At 30.7% G+C, this 13,223-nt stretch overlaps 1 protein-coding gene across 10 annotated transcripts in view; it reads left to right on the forward strand.

The window, feature by feature from the left end:
* Nucleotides 1–13,223, forward strand: part of LOC148629125 (uncharacterized) — a 31,039-nt gene that overhangs the window by 969 nt on the left and 16,847 nt on the right. For 2 of the 10 annotated variants that reach the window (XM_088544332.1, XM_088544352.1), the window contains exons 2-7: nucleotides 5,352–5,430; nucleotides 7,468–7,701; nucleotides 9,011–9,229; nucleotides 9,483–9,590; nucleotides 11,133–11,318; nucleotides 12,444–12,644. In XM_088544332.1, coding sequence (XP_088400458.1) covers nucleotides 5,370–5,430; nucleotides 7,468–7,701; nucleotides 9,011–9,229; nucleotides 9,483–9,590; nucleotides 11,133–11,318; nucleotides 12,444–12,644 — 1,009 coding nt within the window. In that variant the 5' untranslated portion in view covers nucleotides 5,352–5,369. Of the gene's footprint in view, nucleotides 1–1,723; nucleotides 2,112–5,351; nucleotides 5,431–7,467; nucleotides 7,702–9,010; nucleotides 9,230–9,482; nucleotides 9,591–11,132; nucleotides 11,319–12,443; nucleotides 12,645–13,223 lie in introns of those variants that run through there. The other 8 variants (XM_088544377.1, XM_088544393.1, XR_015915007.1 and 5 more) reach the window with 7 other exon arrangements.

A 13,223-nucleotide genomic window follows, 5' to 3' on the forward strand; every position in this document is an offset into this window, starting at 1 on the left:
TAAATAGACTACACATGATATTTATCCAGGGCTTAAAATATAGTCAGAAGGTTTTGTTGTCCAATAGTAAACAATTTCGAATTGGGCAAACTCTTCCATTATTCATGTACGTGTCAAAATTCTAATTTTCGATTTGTGTCAATATTACATCTTTTGGAATTTTGAGAAAACCTCATAAGTTTTATGAACAGAAATGAAATAACTGTAAATAACTGCACAAAAAACCAACTTTCATACATAGATGTCCGCTAATTACTGTTAATCAGTGTGACATTGGGATGTTTCTCAATTGACAATGTTTTGCAATTGGTTAGTAAGTGTTAATCTTAAGAATGATTAATCCAATGGCCACGTACTGCCACAAGGAAGCACTGAACCCCTTGCAGAGCTTGGACTACCAAAATGTGTCTACTTTAATAATAAAGGCGTCTGCCATCTATAAAATTTGACCGTTAAAGTGGTATCAATTTTGGCACTTGGTTGACTTTCAATTCGGTCAGTAACACACCAAGACGTAAGGTATTCTAATTAAGTATGATATCTATTTAATTATTTCTAAAAAAAAAAAAAACTACTTATTTTTAAAAATTTATGTCTGACATGCCTCCCCTTTTTTTTGATCACATGTCAAAAACCCTAAATCTTTAAATTTTCGCAAAAGGTGATATCTTTGGCTTTAAATTTGTAAATACAGTGTTTTCACAATAAAACATGACAAGTAAAGGGCACTTAAAGCAAAAAAGTACTCAAAAATGCATTTTCCATGTTGCCATAGGGAAATGCTTATATGTCCTTAACCGCAGTAATGAAAGTGAGTTTTTCCTCATTTCTAATCAAATTTTTGCTCAAATTTACACAAAACTTGATTTCAAGTGCTGATTACCACCATATTTAAGTAAATATAGCCCTCAAAGTTAAATATTTGATATTTTCATTAAATTTTCTACACTTTTCACAAGATAGGACATAAAATTCAGCCATAAAGACCAATTTTCCATAATTTGGACCTATAACTTAAAAAAATGCATATTTTGAAGGATTTTTGTAGTGTATTCCTCTCATAGCAAAGTTTACAAGTTCTTCAAGTAGTTTAAAGCTATTCCAAGAAACTTATCATTTTGCCATGTCCTCTGCTTAAGGCTAAAAACCACTAATTCCACTTCCCATAGGCTTCTATGCTAATTTCACAATATTCAATGGCTTCTCTGGACTTTACCTTAACTTTAACCTGCAGATGACTATATATCAGCATGATTCTACATATGTCAGCTCACAATCCTCAGAATGGCATGTGGGGTTAGCAGACTTGCAGTGCAGTACTGGTCACCGGAAGTGAAGGGTCTATAAATAGCATGGGAAATCCCAGTGTTTTCACAAGATGGGGTATATTTAGAAATCATTATGGAGATTAGGCTTCACATCACAAGAAGCAAAATGCACCTATAAAATGTACAGAAATATTTTTCCTTTCAGAAACTGTTTAAATTTTTTAAATGAGATGAGAACTTTTTTCACAGCACTATGAGGAACAGGGGTAATTTCTGCGTAGGACTATTTTTGCGTACGTTCCAAATGCTCATTGGTTGAATTGGTGGTCTGTAACCTTACGGTACAAACGACATAATTAAACATATTACAGTTTTTTATCGATATTAGTTATCATTTGCTAGATTGGTTTAATTCAGTTGTTAAACGCAATAATTCCTAGATTCTGTTATAAGTTTCAAAATTATAACTGTTTTGAAATTAATATCAAACATGATATTGTGCCAAGACACATTTGGTATTTCCGGAATATTTTTCCTGAATTTATTTATTTCTATGTTAACTTGTTACCAAGTGAAATAAGACACCATAGATATAATTTTGTGATTGTTCGTACTAGATATGTAACCTTGAAATTTTGTTTTCACTTTTTTATCCTACTTCCGACAATAGTTTATTAAAACATGTATTTCACTTTAATGAGACGACACTAGCCTTTTATTACATTTTATGAAATCGTTAATGTTACTGGATTAGAATTGATACAATGTGAATGGTTACTCACAATAAATTGGAAATTCTTTTGAAGTGAACATCTTGAACAAGTTATTTGTGCTTTAAACATGGTATGCATTATTCATTTTTTCTATCGATGTTCTACAAACAATCATCTAACAACTTATGCCGAATCCATGATGCTGCAAAAACTGCACTAAACCTTTTTGTTCTAAATTTGGAATAGTCAATGTGCATGCGTGGAGCGTGCTAACTTCCGCGAGGATAATTCTTTTGTTCTACCAAAGCCCCACCTCGCGGAAGTAAATATTGAACATGCTTATACACTTCCACAAAAGAATCTATTAAATGAACTACTTAATTAAAATAAAATTATTTGACCATTATTTTCGAAATATAACCATATTAGGAAAAATATCAATTTCTTCTAAGCAAAGAGTTGTAATGTTTAGCATTCAGAAGAAGATATTGATGTATTGATTATAACATAACCAGATTTTTAAACATTTATATTTCCATTTATACACATATTTTGTAGAAACATCGCCAGTAGAAATAATATTTTCGACATATTATAAAGAACATTGAATACTATCCACGAAACATAATTATTGTGTGCGTTTGTCAAAATATTATAAAGAGTAACGAAGTTTTTCATGGCGTTATTTCTTTCCCGACGCAGTTTATGTATGTTACCACAACGACTTTCGCACCGAAAAATAGTAAATAATTGCATAATATTCAGTTTGTTGATGATTTTATATTAATTTTAAAAGAAACATGTTTAATGTGAAAAACAAACATCGTCCATTTTATTTTGGTGTTTCTATTGAAGACTGTAGTACATTTTTGCCAGTGGAAATACTCACTCACGTTTCACATCCTGAATAATATAATAATATGCAAATAGCTTATGTTTAATTTAGGATATTAAAAATATATAGAATTTATTTGAAAAACGATATTTATCCATTAATTCATTAAAAAAGACAAATAAGGGTAACAGAAAAGTTACTGAACACTAATCCGATTATCAATCAAGTCAAGTCCAAAATAAATACGGCAAAATAGATATTACACTACCGGAGCAACTGGTACCGCAATGATGTTTATGTATTAAATTGTTTCGGTGAAGGAAAGTATTTTTTATGCAATCAATAAACACGTTATATTTGATATTTAATTATTTAAAATCGAGAAATTTTCAAACTGTTATTTAACTTTTTGACTATAGCATCTAGTAATATCTTTCTGTTTATGATATCCAGAAAAGCGCCTAATAAAGACCTAAGGTTAAAAAAATTCACATTTTGTTCAGCTTTGATTGATAGAAACAAAGACATATACAGATCATATTTCGTCAATTCAAAACTACGCTTTCTATTGAAATACTAATTCTTAACTACTGATCTAAATGCACTGTTGAAATATCAAATGGAGGACATTCAATGTGGAAACATAATTTATGCAAAACATAATTTTGTTTATTTATCTATAAAGGAAACATAAACATTTTTCTAGCTATAATAACACATCCTGACGCAAAAGTAAACGTTGCATATAAATGGCAAGGCGATGTGTTTTGAGCAAGTAGTCAAAGTGAAGATTAAGTTAACTGATATGTTATCGTCAATAAGATGTTTTGTTCCACAACTGTTCATTTTATATAACATACAAATGAGATAAAAAGTACATATACTAACTACAAGGACCGCTAAGTACAACATCCGCGTTTTATATCCGTACATTTACATTTAAGAGACATCATTTTATCACTAAAGTTTGTCAATTTATAGATTTTAACGACATTTATCTAAGTGAAGTTCTTCGGTCGTCCGACTAAATTCATTCTGTTTCGTCTGTTTTTTTTCTTTGGGAACCTCAACGTTTGTACACGTACTTGTGAAACAAATTCTGTATTTCTATAAAGAAATAGAAATATTAATCTTCAATATGAAAGAGTCACTTTTGATCTTGTTTATTGATCGAAGTAAATATGCGAGTCGTGATTTCAACCCAGAATCGCTGATTCACATTATCTCGATTGTTGACAATGACTACTGTAAACGCTTGTGCTTAGCATTTAACATTGAATGTACTATTTTTTTAAAACTTTTGTACTCTACTTCCGACATAAGTTGTATAGAAACATAAACTTTACTTTTATGAGAAGACACTACGCCTTTATTACATTTTATGAATTACGTATAATTTGAAATAATAAATGGAAGTTGCTTAACTGTTATAATCCGCCTACATCATTTTATCTAAACACTCACAGTTGTCTATCTGATGAAATTACGAATAATTCAAGGATTTGAGGAAGAGCTTATTTTTTTTAATGTTTTTGTTTGCTGTTTGTTGTTTGTTTTGTCTTTTTTTCTGTTATTTTTGCTTTAGTTTTTTTGTTTTGTTTTTGTTTTGTCTTCGTTTCTTCTTTTTTTTTATATTTTTTTGTTTTTTTGTGTTTTGTTTTGTTTTTGTTTTGTTTTTGGGGTTATTTATGCAAGCAAGGCTTTCCTTTTGAAGGTCAAATAAAAAAAGGTTTATGGTAATCTCAGAACAAAGGTATTATGTTCTTCTTTCGTTCGGCACGGCTGTTTTACATCACTTCTACTTATTGGTTTACACATTTGAAGTAAGATACAATAATTAACCAGATTACAAAAAAGGATAGAAATGATTCATCAACAAGACAAAACAGTATGTTTTTTCTTTCTGTTTTGTTTTTGTTTTGTTTTTGTTTGTTTTTGTTTGTTTTGTTTTGTTTTCGTTTTTTTTTGGCAATTTAGTATTAATGAATATTATTTTTTGCTATTGTCTTGCTAGATACATCTAAATAAGGTAAATGAAAGGTTGTCTTATTAGTTTGTCCAATAAGGATGATATAGTTTATTTAACGTCGTTTTAATTGCAACGATCTCCATTATTAACTTAACGGGAAAATATATTCAATGATATAAGTTTACACTATCTCTACCGGTGACCGTTTTTGTTTGTTTTATGTTGTTTGTTTAGTCTTTTGTGTACTTCTTAAGGGGTGATTGTTTTATGGTCTTTTGGGGGGATTTGTTGTTTTATCTTCGATTGTATTTGATGTTTTTATTATTATTATTATTTGTTTTGTTTTTTTTCTTTTTGTTTTTTGTTTTGTTTTTGTTGTTGTTGTTGTTTTTTTTTGTTTTTTTTTGTTGTTGTTTTTTTATTTTTTGTTTGCTTGTTTATTTGTTTTTATGTTTAAGGGTTTCTATCGCTTGTGGTTAAGTTTACCTTGTTTGTTATCTTGTTTGAAATCTATGCCTATCGACTGATGTCATTACAGATAATCACTTTCACATTATTACTTTCAGATTAGTTTGCAAAAATCGATGTCTTATTATATCGTTAGCCTATTGGTAGGAAATCTAGTTGGGATATGTGTCGCACAACGTAAGTACATACATGGAAAACAGACAAACACAACAAAAACATAAAGTAACTAAAATAATACATACAATTTAATGAAAGTAAATGAGCAACTCGGACTCCACTAAAAACTGGGAGCATGGACCGGGTGCACCGGTAGTGTAAACGTCCTCTGTTTTTCTAGAAACACCTGCCGAGTTGCTCATAAAAAGTAAAATCCGAGGTAGACGAAAGAGGAAAGGAAAACTATGAAACGTTGAACATATCAGTTTCATGGTGCTGTTGAACAAATCAGTTTTCATGGTGCAGATGGATACACCGTAACGATCAACAGGTTCATGATGAGGACCATAAAACTTCCGTAGTGATGACTTCAATCTTGTAGCAACATAATCTTGTTCCATAAGCCTAATTGTCTAGCGCGATACAAAAAGTCTGTGTAGTTAAGGCAAGCTCTGGCATAACGTGTGAGTTGTGATACGGAAACTCCATACGCATTGATGAAGGGATGTTGCTAAAGACTAGAAAGGAAAACAGACACATACAACAAAGAATGGACCTAAAATAACACCTACAAAGAGAAAAATTAATGAGAAACCTGGATTCCACTTAAAACTGGGAGTATTGACCAGGAGAACCGGTAGGGTAAGATCCGTCTTAAAAAAAAAACCACAGACAGTTGCTTAATAAATATCGCGTCCAGGACTTAAATATACTTGAACCAATTCATAAAACAGATATTTTTAAATGGTAATGTCGCACGTAGTTTTACGTATGATTTGATGTAATATTCCACCAATCATATATCATAGTGCTATAGGGCGGTTACTTTTCTTACTGGCTATCCCCAGACTTTCAAACATTCATATTGGCACGTATATCAAAAGTGGAAAAGTTAGATCACCTTGCTTCTTCGCAGATTTGATGATGTAATCATCTGGTCAAGCTGGCCTTACACTGTCCTGGCAACGAATTTAAATATTCACGACGTTTGTACATAAAACATTTTTGCTAGTCGTGTGCGAAACGATTATCTCTCTCTTTTCATGACGTTCTTAATGCGAGGTGGCAAGGCAACATATCCCCTTTTCCTCTTATTTTATCATCGTCAGCTAAAAAGATACCAGTCGGAAGATTACAGAAATTGCCATTGGGTGGTTTTAACCTTCCTTTATTACTCACATTATGTCAGTCAAATAAAACATCCATGGTAAATAATGGTTCATTTTGAAGAGGTGTACAAAAATGGAGTCATATCATAAACAGTCTGATCCCCAATAATTAGTACAGGCACAAAAACTTCTTTAACCATACGGTGTAAGATTGCATACGTTTTTGATGCTGGTGATATGTTTATCAATATCACGGATGTGGTATAAAGTCCTTGGAATCATGTCATATTAGAATAACTTGTACTCAATTACTCCAACCGGTCTATCATCTCTGAATACTATAAATTAACAAGTACGCATGTACAACTTCCTAATCAATTTGAGACTGACTTAAATTGTTACAGCCAAATATATAGCCCATCAATGCAAAATTTGTTTCATGGAATATCTTAAGTTGTGGATACTTTCAAATCCAACGTAAGATATGATATTTTAAATCTCACAGGGCCTACAATACAAGCATCCAGCAGTTAAAAACAAATCTTATACTTCACAAAATAGAAATGATATCGGTAAGCCAGCTTCAAAAAAACTTCATTCATGTGCCCTTTAAATTGTTCGGACACTATCAAATTGGATTTTAAATAATACATGTAGTTGTTCCAGTTTTAGACTTTAACTAATTCGATATTTCGATAAAAACTGTAACAAAAAACTGCTATTTGTGAGAAACACGTGTACAAGTTAAATCATAAAAGAAAAAGCATTATATACCCAAGTTACCAATATTCATTACTCGCGTAATATTGTTTTAGTTAGAACATGACTATTTTATTTTTAATCTTTTTTAAGACTGAAATAACTTATGAAATCTTCATCCACAACAGCAGTTATATGATTAAATTATAGTTGATTGATAGAGTTGTTTAACTAGCAATTTGATTTGCAGATAACTTATCACCATTTGGAAATGTATCTCAGAGCTCGATTTATAAGAATAATTCGGCATTATTTGGGCCACAAAATGCAGTAAATGAACCAATAAGTAATGAAGAATGGTCACAAGATAAAAGTGAATTTTATTGTACTCATACAGCTGATCACCACTCGTATAATTGGTGGAAAATAGAGTTCCAAAGTATTGTTCATATTTCTTCAGTAGACATCTTCTATCGAAATCGTTGTAAGTAATCAAGTGCAAACTTTGAATAGGGAAAAATAGAAAAATAAGATGTACTCTAATTGTTAACTGTTTCCCTTACAATAAATAAAATCAAATTTTAAAATAAATAAAAACAAACAAAAGGAAAGAAAAAATAATATTGTTTGTTATGCAAAACTAAATAAAACATTTATCATTCCTATTGGTTGATCTGTTTATAGTTTTCCTTGATAAAAAGTCATTTTTAAAGAAAAGGACGGTTTTTGATATAGATGTACAATGCATTATTTTTTTTTCCAACACGCCATTTTATTATTGAAAGGCTTCTAAGATTGAATTTTTATTCAAGCTACCCACTCATTTTTTTCATAACTAGTAAAATAATACTAGTTTTGCCCATAATTATGCAGTTTTTTTTTCAAGTAAGAATTATTTTCAAGGTATTCTCAACAAGGTATCATATACTTATTTTATATGTGGGTTTGAATGTATTTTTACATATTTCATCATGGAAACTGGATTAACTTTTTTTGTTAATTTACATGTTTCAAATAATTTACTTTCCTTTCATTCGTAACTTCATGAACATTCGGAAATGCATTGACCCCAGTTATCTAAAAGTGTGTGTTTTCTTATAACGGTGTTATTCTGTGAAAGAAAATATGTAGAGAGTGTGCCTTGTTTATTTGATCAAAGATTTTCAGATGAAAGAATTTCTGAATTCATGTAATAGAATTTGAAAAAAAAACGTCAAGTAGAAACTAAATGAATTAAAATTTCGTGAAACAATTATGCATTAATTATTGTGAAACAAATATGAATTACTTTCGGATATTATACTATCTTAGTATTATTCCAATGAAGAAATCTGTGAGATGTTTTAAACACAATTTAATTAAATTGTTCGAATTCTTGTATTATTATTTTTTGTACATGTGGATATCAACTGATGTACACACAATGGCACTTTATCAATGAAAATTTCTTTTCTCTTACTAATAAGTCAAGTTATTTTTTTCTTAAAAATAGTAATCAAGATGACTTTATCCATAAGTCTGTTCAATGATAGTGATAGTTTTTGTTACTTGTTCCACCATTTAAGTCCTGACCAGTCTTAGGTGCTAGACATTTACTGACCGATCTGTTTATTTAAAATTCGATCAATAATGATGTTGACAACACAAGATTATTATCTAGACAGCACTTAAAATAAAGTTATGAATTTATTGCAAAATTGCTGACCAATGTCATTGAAAAACAAGTGTTTTTTTTAAATTTTTTCTTTTAATATTCAATACATAAATCTTAGATTTAGAAATGTTCTTTGTAGTCCAAAGAAGAATGGATGGTTTTCGTCTTTCTGTTACAAACGACCCTTCTAATGTAAATGACTCTGAAGTATGCTTTAAAGATAAAAAGGACGGACTAGCAAAAATAACACAAACAGTGGACTGTCATAGAATTGGAAAAGTGTTACTCTACGACAAATATACATCGGACAATTATTACAATCGTCCTTTTATAGAGCTATGCTATTTGAGGATTAAAGGTAAGGTTAGATTGCATCCTCATTAATTGTATTTATTATCATTATTATTTTTGTCCCAGTTATTTACTTATTTATTTACTTTGATAACTATTGTTCGGCAATAAGGCTTTTCACAACTAGAGTCTCATTTATACACAAGAGATATGACTTACTTGTTTGATGTGTCGTTTATTTGATGATGATTATAAGTAATATATATACAACAATAGCTCAATATGGAATTTTGAATAGATAGATATTGTGTTTGATTTAGGATGTTTCTACGGATACTGGGGTCCAGAGTGTAACGCAACCTGTCCAAATGATTGTGTGGGTGGAAATTGCTTTCCAGAAAATGGTACATGTGTTTGGGGGAGTTTATGTTAGTATGAATATAGATATATTATAAACTATTAAAGGAAGATACATTTTTGAAAACAAAATAAATACAAGCTGTCTTAGCCTTTCAAAATGTACTTTTTGTTGATGTCTACTGTTGTTAATTGCCTTTTCGTTTTTCTAATACGCTGTCCGTCATAAGTTATTCACCAGCCTCTTTATTATTTTGGGAATTAAATTTTGATGTACCAGGTGTTTTATTGTCAAGAGAACTTCCCTTTGGTATTATTACTTGTTCTTTCCATAAAAGATAAATATTGTTTATTGATTGTAGTTATCGTCCTACGGCATATGCAATGCTTTTTTCCTCATGAAAATGACTTTAAAATTTGATCAGGCACTTTCTACAACTAGCCTGTCACTCTAGTGACAACAGGTTTTAAGTAAGCATACATTCTTTCTACTTCGATATATACTTTTCTGAATTCGTGCCAACAATTTATGACTAGATCCATTACATGCCACGCGCTCTGTTGAAAAGCAGTGACTATCAATTTACAATTATTTAGAATGACAAAGTCGTGGTTCGAACCTACATTCGAGCCATACGTTATTTTGACCACCGAGGATTTTGATAACAATAAAAATATTTTTGAATGAGAATAAATTATTTAGCGCCGGGGTTAGCATTCACCATGAAGAAATATTGGTCAAATTATGCGGATTCATTTGTGATGTATATAACTAGACTACACATTCAACGAAATAGTCCATAACACATTTTGTCTCGTCGGGTATTTTCGATAGACAGGGGTTTTCGATCATTATGTTTTGTATGCAATTGAAAGACCTGGAAATTAATTTTGGGTGTACATTTCAAAACGAGATAGTTGGTACACTATACTAGTCATATATGTATTAAGTAAACGATACCTTCCAAAGGATTAAGTTCATAAAAGTGCCTTCAAGTTGATTTTGTCACATGCACATGACGCTCCATGAATTGATAAGGGGTCTATATTGGTAATCAAATACTCCTGACGTTACCTTCGGGAAATATGTCATTGTAAAGAATGGAAAGAAATTATTCGAATTTAACAAGTACAAATGTATACATGAAAATCGGGTTAATGAAAAGTAAAACAAAGCTTAACATTTATGATAAAGTGAAGTTACAGAATAAAAAAGACGTTCATTTATTATCCTATCTTAAACAACCTCCGACCACTATCCATGTGTTAAGTGAACGGATTTGTCTCGGATTTAAGCATATAAACCATAGCATCACAAAATGACCGATAGGACACGCTCTTCGAATATTATATTGATATTGGAGTTAAATATGTGAAAAATTCTCTGCAATAGCTTTTTCTTTCTTAAGGTGGTTTACATTTTGACAGTGTAAAAACGTTCTAAGATTTTGATTTTAAAACTCCTTTTAAAATATCTATAATTACTCTTCTAGGTTTCCTTATTTATTATAACAGACTATATTTCGTTCATCTGGTTTCGTATTGTGTTTTGGGTGTTTTATTTTCTTTGTGAATGTATTAAAAGTCGGAATTTTGTTAATTTTATTTTATAGATGAAAACCTTGCCTTCAACAGTTTTGCTTCCCAAGTGCCCAAAAATACCAAATACCCTGCAAGTACAGCTGTGGATGGAAATAGAACGAAATCTTCTTGCACGAAAATAAACGGGTCAGATGCAAGGTTACAAATAGACCTACAACAAATCAGCGTTGTTTCGATTATATATATTAACTTTGAAGGTACAATTCAGCTTTGTCACTGTTTAATAAGGGTTTATCCTTTCTATTTTGATACACCCAGAACAGTGCAGCATTATAAGGTTGATATTTATTTACGTATATGAAAGTAAACTCTTTGATAAAAGATAAGATCGTATTAACAGTGCTTATGTTAAAACAAGCAAGGGGAACCACTAAAAATTGCTGTTCAGTTGAAAAAGTAATCAAGGGAACCAAGGTTATTAGGTAATCAAAAGAACGTAATCCAGGGACAAAGACCAGACATGGAAAACAGACATACACAGCAAAGAACATAAAGTAATTAAAATCATACATACAAAGTAACAAAAGCAAATGAGCAACTCGGACTCCACTTAAAACTGGGAGCATTATATATTGAATGAATAGTTGACAGTAGGAATAAAATCATATAAACCTCACATAAATGACAAAATGTCTATCGTTATACCGCAACGCTAAAGTTGTCCTTGTAACTGGTATTCTATTGTACTAAAATTGCTTCGGTAGATTTTTAAATTGGTTGAGCATTTTTAAAAGTTTAAGATTCACTTTTTTTAGAACTCAAATGCATTGATACCCTTGCATTACATCCGAGTATCGGTTGGAATATAATGTCTGTCTAGCACTACTTCTTTTGTCTTGCTTAAGTTGTATATATTGTATATATTGTGATTTAAGGGCTAATATATTGTACACAAATTCTATCTGGTTGTCTGTTTAAGATGTAATTTTAAGGGTATATAACAAACATAAAAATTACATTTAAAATATCATGTTCTGTGTTATAAATGTGTCTTATCAGTGTTTATACCGGTCACTAGTCACCTTTCAAACAATAGCGCTTTACAGAGACTTATTCAATACTAACTCTGAAGTCGATTGATTTTTATAATTATAGTCAAAAACCACAAAGATTTTTTTCATTAAATTCTTGCATCAGCATCCAGTTGGTGAACTGGGTGCGGACTATGTTTTCGAGATTCCTGAATTATATATCATATAGTCAGTGAAAATTGAATGTGCTTACAATTATAAGATATTTCGAATATATTGGCTTTCATACTAGAAAAAATCAAGACACTTCCACATTATGTAGCTAAGTCATATCGACATATTTACTTTAAGACGTACCAGTGAACGTACCCTTTGACATTTATGCATCAAACTCAAGCTTCAGTGAAATTGGTAACAGTATGTCGTCAGTGTATAGAGGTACAAAGTCCTTACTTGTATTACCTGATATTGTTATCACGCGGTTCCTCATCTTTGTTCCTGGATCACACAATGGACAGAAAATGATAAATATTTGTGAATTTGAAGCAAGAGGTGAGAATATCTTATTTAGTTCCTGTCTTTTTAAGAGACAATAAAGACTTTCCTTGACATAAAAATCTACTGGAAATCAATCGTAAAGTATTGAAAGATTTAACTGTGGATTTGGAGACTCAAAAATAAATGAGAAAACAGAAAGACTTCTGATAGTTCATGCATTAAAAGGACAAACGAATCGTTGAGGTTTACCATAATTCAGATATTCCATGTCATACTTTTTGTATTTAGTGAATACATGCATCATTTCATAATGTATCATATCCGAAAAATAAAGTTGTTTCTTTCTTGTGGACATAGTTTTCTTGATATAAACTTGTCAGTAAACAACAAATCAACAATGTCTCAGCAGCTTTTGTTAATTGACGTATATTTTGTAACATAACTATAATGTCATAACAATGAATTTTAAAATACCTCAGTTAATATTTAAGGAAATTTTCTAAGCCTAACGCTACTTCAGCTTTTATGAAAAAACAGCATGTTCAACTGATGAAATTTCATGAATCTTAAAGAATGCTGACGTTATTTACTTGTCAAAAGTTAGTTGGACATCCAAATTGATATAAATAGATG

The sequence above is a fragment of the Perna viridis genome, chromosome 1, assembly GCF_037379345.1.
Source record: "Perna viridis isolate PV_CMFRI_1.1 ecotype Kerala chromosome 1, ASM3737934v1, whole genome shotgun sequence".
Classification (NCBI taxonomy): Eukaryota; Metazoa; Mollusca; class Bivalvia; order Mytilida; family Mytilidae; genus Perna; species Perna viridis.